General features: G+C 42.6%; 1 protein-coding gene across 1 annotated transcript in view; it reads right to left on the bottom strand.

The window, feature by feature from the left end:
• The window catches only part of VPS4B (vacuolar protein sorting 4 homolog B), a 31,073-nt gene extending 23,337 nt beyond the window's left edge, over nucleotides 1–7,736 (bottom strand). Inside the window, exons 1-2 of the mRNA XM_034996337.1 lie at nucleotides 7,463–7,736; nucleotides 238–349 (exon numbers count right to left, since the gene is read on the bottom strand). Coding sequence (XP_034852228.1) covers nucleotides 238–349; nucleotides 7,463–7,489 — 139 coding nt within the window. The 5' untranslated portion in view covers nucleotides 7,490–7,736. The remainder of the gene's footprint in view (nucleotides 1–237; nucleotides 350–7,462) is intronic.
• Nucleotides 7,737–12,595: the final 4,859 nt, after the last annotated feature.

Here is a 12,595-nt window from a genome sequence, read left to right as displayed (position 1 = left end):
AAAACTATTTCCATTGACTGTGGTATTTTAATATGCTTAGGTACACAAAGTAATAATTAACTATGGTAACTGTGCACATTTGTTTGCTGAATACTCAAAAATTACTAACAAGCTAGGGGGAATTTTTTGCAAATGGATGGTTTAGAATTTTCTTGCATTGTACTTCAATTTTTATAAATGAAATAGAATAACCTTTTCCTTTAACGTTTTAAAATAAAAAGCAAACTATGACCTTACATTTAACTACATGAAGAAAATACTGAACAGCGTGTTGGTAGAGTTGAAGAGCTTCCTCATAGTTCCCAGCTTTGTCTTCCTGGGCTGCTTTGCCAGCAAGATCTATTGCTTTCTGTTTGAAGGGAGGCAAAATCATACCATCAAAATCACATAAGCATTACTTTGAAGTAAATGATCATACCGAAAGTTTTTTTTTTAATAAAAGCAACCTTAAAACAAACCGATCTGTTTTCTCTAACTCTCAATTGCATGTTATTATAAATTGTAATGATTTATAAAATGTAAACTACATTTGTTATACGGGTAAATGCTATCTGATTTCTACTTTATCCAGTACCAATCACTAAGATTTTCATATAATTTTCATTCAACGAATGTCAAGCTTAGAGCTAGTAAGGAATAACTGAGTAATATGAAAATTCATGTTAAAATCATTCAGGGAAATTCTCAAAAATCCAGTGTTGTTATAGATAAAGTACATAACAATAGTAAAATATAAATGGTATAAAACCCCCTCAGAAGCAATGGGGCAATGAAATATCAAGAATCTGAAAATACCCAAATCTTTTAATCCAGTAATTATCTAAAAGGTTAACTGAACAAAGATAGTAACCAGAGGGGTCTTTTAAACAAGACAAAATAAAACCTGAAAACTTGAATTTTAAGCAGCAAAAAGATGCTATACAATAAATTATTATAGGATCATTAAAATAATCCTATTCCTATTTGAAAGAGCAAAAACAAACAAAAATACCACAGGAAAAGGATGAAAAGAAAATTTAACAGAGGTTGTCTTTGATAAGACTCAACTTTTTCTTTTTCTACTTTTCCACATCTTTTAAAGAGGCCTATAATGAACATAGGTTTTTGTGTAGTATTAAAAAAAACCAAACAAACAAAAACTCCTGAAATAGATCCATACAAATATGCAAAACCAAGTTAATGTTGGAAGAACCAGTGCTGGAGCAATTAGACGTCTGTAAGAAAAAAAAAAAAACAAAGACAGAGACTGAGAATCTTTTTGTTTGTTTGTTTTTTAAAGCAGGCTCCATGCCCAGCATGGAGCCCAACATGGGACTTGAACTCACAACCCTGAGATCAAGACCTGAGCTGAGATCAAGAGTCAGACCCTGGGCAGAAGACATGAATAGACATTTCTGCAAAGAAGACATCCAAATGACCAAGAGACCCATGAAAAAGTGCTCAACATCCTCGGCATCAGGGAAATAGATATCAAAACCTCAATGAGATACCACCTCACACCAGTAAGAATGGCTAAAATTAACAAGTCAGGAAATGACAGATGTTGGCGAGGATGCGGAGAAAGGGGAAGCCTCCTACACTGTTGGTGGGAATGCAAGCTGGTGCAGCCACTCTGGAAAACAGGATGGAGGCTCCTCAAAAAGTTGAAAATAGAGCTACCCTATGACCCAGCAACTGCTCTACTGGGTATTTACCCCAAAGATACAAATGTAGTGATCCGAAGGGGCACGTGCACCCCAATGTTTATAGCAGCAATGTCCACAATAGCCAAACTATGGAAAGAGCCTAGATGTCCATCAACAGAGGAACGGATAAAGAAGATGTGGTCTATATATACAATGGAGTATTATGCAGCCATCAAAAAAAAAAAGAAATCTTGCCACGACGTGGATGGAACTAGAGGGTATTATGCTAAGCGAAATAAGTTAATCAGAGAAAGACAAGTATCATATGATCTCAATGATATGAGGAATTTGAGAAACAAGACAGAGGATCATAGGGGAAGTGAGGGAAAAATGAAACAAGACGAAACCAGAGAGGGAGACAAACCATAAGAGACTCTTAATCTCGGGAAACAAACAGGGTTGCTGGAAAGGAGGGGGGTGGGAGAGATGGTATGGCTGGGTGACACTGGGGAGGGTATGTACTATGGTGAGTGCTGTGAATTGTTTAAGACTGATGAATCACAGACCTGTACCCCTGAAACAAGTAATACATTATATAAGTTATATGTTAATTAAAAAAAAAAGTCAGACCCTCACCTGACTAAGCCACCCAGGTGCCCAGAGACAGAGAATCTTGACCTAAACCACTCTGTACAAAAATTAACTCACTATATTGTTCACCCAAACCTAATATCCCCATCAGCCACTTTACATGTCTTCTCATATCAGAATACAAGCCCTGGGAAATCAAGGGTGATATATTGCTTTTATGATTCCCTAAGACTTTGCACATTTGGTCATTAGCACATTCATCACAGCACTCATACACATGGTCAACTGGTGGTTTGGTGCACCTGGTCATTTAAAAATGGATGCAGAAGACTCCGTGGCTACGCCATGCAGAGGAAATAAGTTCTTTCTTATTCTAGCTGACAATTTTCTTCTATTATTTTGAATTGCTGTGCCACTCACCTCTCCAGCTACACACTCCCCTCACTAGCAGTTAGTCCTCTTTTTGGCACCGTAATGATGGTTAAGGGAAAACTCTTACAGTCAGTATCTAATCGTCTAGTGCCAAATATGGTACTAATGACTTTAAGCCAGCCTCTCTCTGATGGTCATGACTGTATCCGGCACTGTCCAAAACGCAAGCCACTATCTATAATCGGCTTCTGAGCACCTGTGGCTAGTGTGACTGAGGAGTTTTAAATTTTGAGTAAAATTCAAATTTAAATAGCTACTTGTAGCTACTGTACTAGACCGCGCATGTTAAACCTTTAATCAAACATGACGATTTGAGAATATGCATGTTTTTCCCTTGCTGAATATCCCACTTCACCCTTGTTTCTGTTAGCATTTTTCATCTGAAATGAAATTAACTGTGTCTTGTATGGTTCTGGAGTGCCAACTACTCTTAGTCCTGACCACTTCCATCGCTACTATCCTAGCTCAATCCACTAACACATGTGTCAAAACTACCACCGTGCCTCCTAAGCGGTCAGCCTGCTTCCGCACTCAACACCTTGAAGGCCTTATGGCAACCAGTGAAGGGCCGGCCCCTTTGATGGATTTCCACTGCTGGGTCATGGTCATGGTCTACAAGGCCTTCAGTGACCCAGCCCTGGCTCCTTCTGGGTTGCATCTCAAATCCGTTAGTCCACCTTCATGCAGGCAGCCTGTGCACTGTTGATCCCTCTGCCTACAATGCTCTTCCCTGCTCTTCCCCCGCACCAATAGGTGCATGACAGTCTCCTTTTCAGCCACAGAGCAAATGCCAAGTCCTCAGAGAGGCCCTCCCTAATCTATTTGAGAGGCTGTACTCCCTCCGTCCCTGCTTTCAGTTCTCCTCTCACCCCCATCCCATCATTGTGCGTATCATTACATTTATCTGTGGATACTCACGCATTGCCTATCTCCTTATATATAAACGTGAGCTCCATCAGCACAGGGACTTCAACTGCAGCACTGTGCTATCCCCAGAGCCTGGAACAGTGCCTGGCACACACTGGGTACTTAATAAAATTGTTGAACAAATGAAAAAAATCCCCAATTGCTTTCTCAAAATCTTCCTTTTGGTTATTTTACCTCTATAATCTCTAACAATTTTTCTCCACTGGATATTTTCCTGTCAATGCTATGTCTTTTCCCTATGCTCTGGAGACCATCCCCACCTTCCTTCTCTGACATTCACCCTATCAATTATATGCCACTCTACTGCTCTCCCCAACCTAACCTTCCCCCTCCCCCGCTTTTTTGTTGGGGCCTTCCTCAGCATAAACATGTATGTAAAGTCCTACTTCAAACTCATATCTACAAAACACAAACTAAAACACACCGGGCTCTCCCCAGTTCCTAGGTTCCTCTCTAGTTACTACCTTACTCATCTTTCCACCTCCATAACAAAATCCCAAAAAGAACTCCAAGTTCATCACGGTTCCTTGATTCCTCCATGGCAATGCTTCCTGCTGACTACCAGGTCTCACACTTACCTAACTCTCTCTCCACAGCATTTAATCCTCCTAACAGACATCTGGACATGGCCTCCTCCTCCGTTAGCCTCCATGGCACCATTCTCTCTTGGTTTTACTCTGGATTATATTAATGGTTCTTTTTCAGACTCCCTTTTCTCTCTCCTTAAATGCCACTATTCCAGAATTTCTACCTGTTCTTGTTTTTCCTCATTCTATGAACTCTCCAGGATGCCCATAACCTCTGCAACCATCTGTACGCTATTAACTCTCAAGCCCTTGCTTCCAGCCTGGCCCCCTCTCTCTAGTTCTACACATATGTATCCAACCACTCATTGAACATTTCCACTTGGTTGTCCCCACAACGCATTTCAAGCTCAAAAAGTTCCAGAACACCTGCCCCCAAATATGCCCCTCTTTTTGTAATCCCAGAACCAATTCCTCCCCATTCAACTCAGGGAGCTGGGAGAAAACCCAGACTCCTCCTGCCCTCTCCTTCTAAATGCAGAGCCAAGCCTGACTGTTCTTCCTCTTCAATCTGTCTCTGATCAATCCTCTCTTCTTCTTTAACAGGTACTACACTACTCTGGCCCTCACCATCTCCCATCACACAGAACCCTGCCTTCCCAACTGGTCTCCCTGTTTCCAGGCCTGCTACCAATCAAGTTGTCCCCTGCACACAAATGGTAGTTTCCTTCTACAATAAAAACCTGGGCAGATTTCTTTCTGATTCTCCATCTACAGCAGAATGAGGACCAATCATCTGTGTGGCACACACCTCTCCATGGCCTGACTAGGCCAGTCCTCCCACCTTACACACTCAGTCCCAGTCGTACCAAACTAGGGACAACCCAGACAACTCAGACCTAAGGCCTTTGTTTACGGTGCCCTCTCTACCTGAAATATACTACCTATCTTCCAGTCAGACTCCAGTTTCTCTAAGCATCAGCATAGTCATGGTCTTCCTGCTGCAAAGCCCTCCCCCACACCCCCAGGGGGCCTAGCCTATGCTTCCTCGAAATTTCCACACAGTATCCCCATCAGCCACTTTACATGTCTTCTCACATCAGAATACAAGCCCTGGGAAATCAAGGGTGATATATTGCTTTTATGATTCCCTAAGACTTAGCAAAATGAATGGCATATTTAGGATTGAGTAAACTTGAGTTCTATGCATACTGCATTACTTGCAATTTCTCCCAACCCTCTCCAAGGTTTATTACACTTCTAGACTGAGGTATATATTCTTTGTCTTTACCTGAAATGCATCCCATTTTCTTGTCCAAAAAGGCCTAACTTCATAGTGAAAGAAAGCACAAACTTACAAGCAAATAAACCTGGATTCAAAACTAACTTCAATACTAATTAAAATCACAACTTTAATACACTTTGGTTTCTTACACTGTGAAACTGAAGTAATATTGAAGAGTTGTTTTGAAGATTACATAAGATCACACCAAATACCAGGTGGACAATTAGTGTCAGTACCTCTCACATTATCTAAGCTCACATCATCTCCTCTGTGAAACATTTCTCATTTATCCTTGAAGAGTTAGATAAGCCCTTCCTTTCTGCGCTCCCGCACTCACCTCTAATTCTATTATAGCACTACTGTGTTATTTTATAATTTTGATTTTTAATTATCTGCATTCCCCCATTAGATTATAAGCATCTGGTTATGGGGAGTCTTGCCTTGTTCGGTGGGAAAATTGTTATTTGAATATTCTTCATCCAAATTTCCTAGGTTAGAAGGTTAAAAAGGTTGAATGAGAAAGGGCACCTATGACCCAACCACAATACAATTATAACTCAACATCTCTCCCCGTTTAACACCAGCAACATGCCTTTAGTATGTGTCCTAATCTCTGATTCATTGAGGAACACCTGCCCCAATTCAAATATGATGCAAACGGAGTAGAGAATGAAAGTGCAGTTATTACAAAAGAAAAAAGGTATCAGTAAATGGATGAAAATTATGTTGTGGCATGTCCAAATTACATGCAAGGTCTTGACAAATGAAAAGTTAGTGGAATAAAACGAGTTAAATGACCAACAAGGATGAAGACAGCACTTAAAAAGAAGTCGCCTTTGATATTCAAAGGGACAATACTTTTTCCAAGAACACCAAAAAGACCCTTTCTGAATGGGGCTACAAAAAAATAAATAAATAAAAATAAAACAATGTTAAGTGGAGATTATTATATTTTTATTATATCTTACTAAATGCAAGCCTGTTGGAAAAGATACAAAATCAACATATGACTTATTCTTGATTCTAAGTCACAGCTGCAATTATGTTTTAAGATATATAAAACGTTTACTTTGATAATCTTTTGGGTCCATTTTCAAGGTAAAAGTCCCAGGAAAGCTCCTCCCTCCAACTTTTTTCTTTTTTCTTGGTGAATTTTTGAGCTCTATTTAAATGGATCTACTTTCAGCGGTCTTTCTTCAGGATCAATTGGCCTGGTTTGCGCAGGTCTTCCATTATCCTTGAGCTTGCACCAGGCACTCAGTAAATGTCTCATCAACTACTGCAAGACCAAGACGAGGATTCAACACAGGTATTTTATGTCGATCTTCCCCCCAGACTGACCTAGTGGACTGGGAGTCCTCGAGGTTAAGACACATCCTAAACCCCTCTGAAACCTCAGATCCACTCTAGGGATGGGAAGCACCATTTCAGAAATTTCTCTTCTCAAATGAATTCCATAGAGATCCAACAATTATGTCTAAAAGTTTAGAAGTCTGATTTATGTACAAAACACTGTACTCGCTGCGGTAGGGGTGGGAAGGTGGAGCACAGAGGAGCTTAAAACTACTCCCTGATTTTGAATACATTTTGGGAGCACATGAATGCACAGCTCAATGAATTCACGGATCCTTCAAATTCTGAGACTGTCCTCATAGTTCTATACACCTGACAGCTAAACGAGAAGGGCTTTGCTATACCAGCTTGAGAGACGGAGAACTAAGACCACCTTAGCTTCAACTGGCTCAGGGCTGTGCTTTGCAAACCTTACGTTCTTTTCTCTTGCATTGATTGGAGCGTCTGGGCCTCTCGTCCAAAGCTATGCCCAGTTCGGTTCAAAAGAGGAAAAAAAACCCCCACCTCAAACAAAGTGAAGATTTCCACGTAGCCGGTGGGCTCTGGAGACCCCGGAAGCTGGAGGAAAGAGCCCGACCCTCCCGCCTGCAGGTTGGGCACGAGCACCGCCCTCCTCCGCCCCGCAATAGGGGCGCGGCCGCTTCCTCCCTCCTCCTCGGCCCCCACTCCGAACCCCGCGCCGCCCCTAGGCTCCGGCTCTCCAGAGGGCGGGAGAACAGTGATACCTGGAGGTTGGGCGAGGTGGATGTCATGGCGGAGACCCGAGGAGATTCTCTGGGGAGGAACGAGGGCAGAGGAAGCCAACAGCGGCGACGTCGAATCGCGCCCGGTGTTGCCCCAAACGTGTGCAGGCTGGTGGCTCTCGGACCCCGAGCAGCGGCTTCCTCTCTGGAACTTCCAAAACCAAACGGCGCTTCGAGAGCCGCCCGACCCTTCTCACAAAACTTCCGCAATCCTAAGCCCCTCCGGGCTCTCGCCCCGCCTCTGGCCCCAGCACTTCCGCTTTCGTCATCAGCGCGCGCGCTACCCAGTCTCCAGTCACCCCGGTCTCGCCTTAGCCCCGGGATCTCGCGAGGCCTGTAGCGACATCCCTGAAGCTCCTCCTGGCCTTGGGCGGCGGTCAAACTGAGCACAAGCGCACTGAGGCTCTGGCCTAGGGGCAGAGAGGACACCTGGGGTCGAGATCTGTGCCCTTCTTTTTCCAAGTGTCTTATACTTGAGATGAATTACTGGCTCTGGCTCCTTTCACTCCACGTCACGGAGCGCGCTCGTAGCTCGATGGCTTTTGAGTGAAAAAGTCATCCCATTTCCGAGACCCATCAGTTGGGGACTTGGGCCCGTTCCTGTGCCAGATGGGGGGTGATTATAGTACCTACCTTAGGATGGTGAATAATGCTAGTGGCGTGCCATAGCACAGTGTTAGGTGAACAGAAAGATCTCGGTAGACTTCAGGGCTTATCACTCAACACTTTACACTCCATTCAACAAGCACTTTCCGAATGATGGTCACGGCTCTATGAGGCCCTGAGCATGTTAATGGAAGGCGCGTATAGCAGCTGCCCTCGAGGAGCTCACGTTTTTGCTGGGGAAGTAGGCTCCTGAACACAGGTCTTGTGAAACTGGTAGACCGGATATCTTTTAATACCGTTTCTTTTTTTTTTGTTTTTTTAAGATTTTATTTATTTATTTGACAGAGAGAGACACAGCGAGAGAGGGAACACAAGCAGGGGGAGTGGGAGAGGGAGAAGCAGGCTTCCCGCGGAGCGGGGAGCCCGATGCGGGGCTCGATCCCGGGACCCTGGGATCATGACCTGAGCCGAAGGCAGACGCTTAACGACTGAGCCACCCAGGCGCCCCCTTTTAATACCGTTTCTAAAGAAGGTTAATGACTTGAGAGGTTAAGTGCTTTATGTGAGATCACGTGTCAGGGATTAGTCGCAGAACTAAAATAAGACCTTTCCTCAGCCGTTTCTATTGTTTGCGGCCAAAATCCTCTCCTTCTTCTTCTCCCTTTCATAGTAAAACTTCCCGAAGGAAAGTGAAATAGATATTTAACCATTCCTTTCATTCTATTTCCCACTCAGTCCCTAATTCTTTCCAATCATCTGGTGTCTCCTAAATGATTAACATACGCCCCGCCCCCTTCTTACTAGGTACTGTCAACTACGGAGTTTTAATAGTATTATACTGATACAAATGTCTTAGTTTTGATAAATATACAAGATAAGATGTTAACAGCAGGGAATATCGGGTAAAGGGTATGTGGGAATTCTCTATATATCTTTGCAACTCTTTTGTAACTATTATTTTAAAAGGTTTTTTTTTTTTTTTCCTTTAATCCTGCTCTTTGGGAGCTTACATTCTAGTGGGATAGAAACTTGTTACCTTTTACATGTTTAAAAATGTAAATCTAAAAATGTTACATGTGTGATGATTTATAAAGTACTTTCTTTTTTTTTATTTTTTAAATAATTCTTTTTTTTTTAAAGATTTTATTTATTTATTTGAGAGAGAGAATGAGAGAGAGCACATGAGAGGGGGGAGGGTCAGAGGGAGAAGCAGACTCCCTGCCGAGCAGGGAGCCCGATGCGGGACTCGATCCAGGGACTCCAGGATCATGACCTGAGCCGAAGGCAGTCGCTTAACCAACTGAGCCACCCAGGCGCCCCTAAAGTACTTTCACATATATTATTTCCTTATTCTGTGAAGTCGATCTTAAGTATACCATATGAGGAAAGCTAAGCCTCAGAGACATAGATGTTCCCCAATCCATGCAGCTTTTAAGTGGCAAAGTTGGAGTTTGATCCCAGGTCACCCGACTCCAGATCGAATATTAGAAGATAAACAGTGACAAATGGTAGAACTGAGGCAGACTGCACCACAAGGCCACAGAGGAGAAACCCCTTAATTTGGATTGAGTGGCTAGGAATTTCATGGGGAAAGTGTCTGTTAAACTAAATCTTAAAATCTTAAACTGATTTTGACAGAATCTAGGCCATTTCAGCCAGAAGACAAAGCATGAATAAAGGCACAGGAGAGTAAATATCTGGCATGTGTGAGAGATGGCTAGAATGTAGGAAGCAGGAGGAGCTCTGGGGGAAGGAGTGGCAGGAGGAGAAGCTAAAAATGCACCGATGGGCACTGCCAGGTTCTCAAAGCTTTGGATGATAAGGAGTTTGGACTTTGTTCTATGGGGATTAAGTATTCATTGAAAGGTTCCCCCCTCCCTTTATCATGCCCTTCTCCTCTCCCTCCTCTCTTTCTTCCTTTTAAAAGAAAGTAGATTAAGTAGGGTCCTGATTTAATCCAATATTGGTTTTATGAAAATGGATCTCACAGTTGTTTGTAGAATGCACCAGGAAGAGAGAGGAGGTGGGAAGATCAAGTAGGAGGCTATTGCAACAGTGTTAGGTTTTAGAAAACTCAGGGTACTGAGCCAGATAGCATATGTCCCATTCCAGAAGCCCAGCACCTATTTGGACTTCGATTAATACATCCTCGCTCCCACAATTGCTTTCACCAGTTCAACCTGGTTGAAATCATACCTATTCTTCAAGTGCTAGTTCCAATGTTAGTTCCTCAAGATAGCTTCAAAACATTTCTGAACTCTTATAGCACTTTTGACCTTGAATTGTCCTTACATAATGCACGTTAAGTCCCTAATACAGTGCCTGTAGCACTGCAGAGACTCAAAAATTGTTAGCCTCACTCACACAGTGTCCATCCTTTCTAGACTGTAAAATCACAAGGACAAAGACTTCACCATATTCCTTTTTGTAATCCCCTGTGCCCTTACTCCCTGCATATACCTACAGAGTATGTGCTTAAATAGCCAAGATTTGTTGGAGAAAATGAAGTCACGTTGCTCATGATCAAGGGTTTTGGAGATTAAGAAATTTAGTTGGCTGTTAAGTGACATTTGTGGTTTCAGGCTCAGCGAGTCTCTCGTCCAGCTCATTCAGGACCAAGTCCATTTCATTCAAACCATCTTAAAGGAAATGCCTAATCTGAAAGTCCTCACAGCATGCCCTGCACAGCCACTCAAGTCCACCCAGAAGGCTGGTCCCAGCTTGTTGAGTCACCAGCTCCCTCTCTGACCTGCAGTATAATTATAAGGAAGGCAAAGCACGAACAGTGCTGATCACATGAAAGAAGTGACTCAGGCAGTTTCTGGGCAAGAAACCTGTTCTCCATATCAGGCAGCATACCTTTCTGCATGTGCCTGGGAACCCTGCAGACCCAGCCCTTCCTCAATAGCTGCTATTCGTTTTATTCATATGAAGTCACACAGAGTTTTTGGACTGATGATGTCAATGTCCATCAGCCTCATGAAGGAGGGTATGTCCATCGAAGGAGCTCTTCATGGTTGTTGATTACCTATGGGCAGGTACACTGTAAGGCTTTCGAGCAGAAGATGAGGTGCCTTTCCTCAAGAAGTTTACAGGATAACACCACCATCCCCCAGAATGTGAATACTTGGAACACGGATAATGCCCTTAGAAAGAATTGATTTCTAACTCCTTTCCCACTCCTGTTCAACCCAAGTCTTCTCCTGAACAGTTTTGTCCAAGAATGCCTCCTGTGCTTTTTTTTTTTTTTTTTTTTTGAGAGAGACAGAGCATGAGTGGGGTGGAGGGGCAGAGGGAGAGGGAGAAGCAGACTCCTCACTGAGCAGGGAACCCGACGTGGGGCTCGGTCCCAGGACCCTGGGATCATGACTCAAGCCGAAGGCAGACGCTTAACCGACTGAGCCACCAAGGCGCCCCACCTCCTGTGCTCTTGTGCTAGATTCAGTATTCAAGCGGTTGGGGCTGAAAGCTGAAAACAGTCAAAACTCCCATTTTTCCCTTTCAGAGAGTATCAGGCGTGAGCTACATTTTTTCAGTTTTCTCCCTCTTTCAAGACCCTTGGCTCAATTAATCCCAATTAATTGATCTTCAGGACACCTGGGTGGCTCGGTCAGTTAAGCATCTGGGATGGAGCCCCGCATCTGGCTCCTTGCTCTGCGGGGAGCCCGCTTCTCCCTCTGCCTGCCGTTTCCCCTGCTTGTGCCCACACGTGCTCTCTCTGACAAATAAATAAAATCCTTTTTGAAAAAATAATTGATCTTTGGCACTATAATAGGAAAAACAGCATTTTCTAATCTTATATATGCTCTCTGATACATTTACAGATAAAATGACTTGCTTCATAATGATGCAGTGTAGGGATGGGTAGGTTGGGAGTGTGTGTGTGTGTGTGTGTGTGTGTGTGTGTGTGTTTAACACACAAGAGTGGCCATGACTTACTGCCTTGATGACTGTTATAGCTGGGAATGGGTGCAGGGTGGGGGGATTGTCCAATGCACCAATCTCTCTGCTTCTCTATATGTTTAAATTTCTCCACAATAAGAGGTTTTTTTTAAAATGTATTTCCATATTTGTGCTGAACTGTGTTCAAATTCTTTGTCCAGTTTTCTGGTGTGGTGCTCACCTTTTCATCTTTCTTTTATTGATTTATTAAAGTCCCTTGTACATTAAGGAAGTTCTTTTGTTATATGTGTTGCAAATATTTTCCCACTTTGTTCTTTTCTATTACTTTTTTTGGCATGAAAATTTGTTTCAACATAGTTACATTTATCATTCTTTTCCTTTTTCTTTTTTGGTTATGTTTAGAAAGATCTTACTCACTACTAGATTATTTAAAACAATGACAATATACCTGTGTCTTTGTACAATACTTTCGACATTTTATTGTTGCATTAAATCTTTGACCTCTCTGGAATTTATTTTGGTGTAACAGTTGAGGTCAAGATCTAGCTTTGTTGTTTTACTTTTATTTATTCCAAATTGATAATCAATTGTCCCAACATTATTTAT

The sequence above is a fragment of the Mirounga leonina genome, unplaced genomic scaffold, assembly GCF_011800145.1.
Source record: "Mirounga leonina isolate KUSES-001 unplaced genomic scaffold, KU_Mleo_1.0 Mir_93, whole genome shotgun sequence".
In the NCBI taxonomy this organism is placed as follows: domain Eukaryota; kingdom Metazoa; phylum Chordata; class Mammalia; order Carnivora; family Phocidae; genus Mirounga; species Mirounga leonina.
Note: the sequence above shows the minus strand (reverse complement) of the source record. Positions and strands in the feature narration are given on the sequence as shown.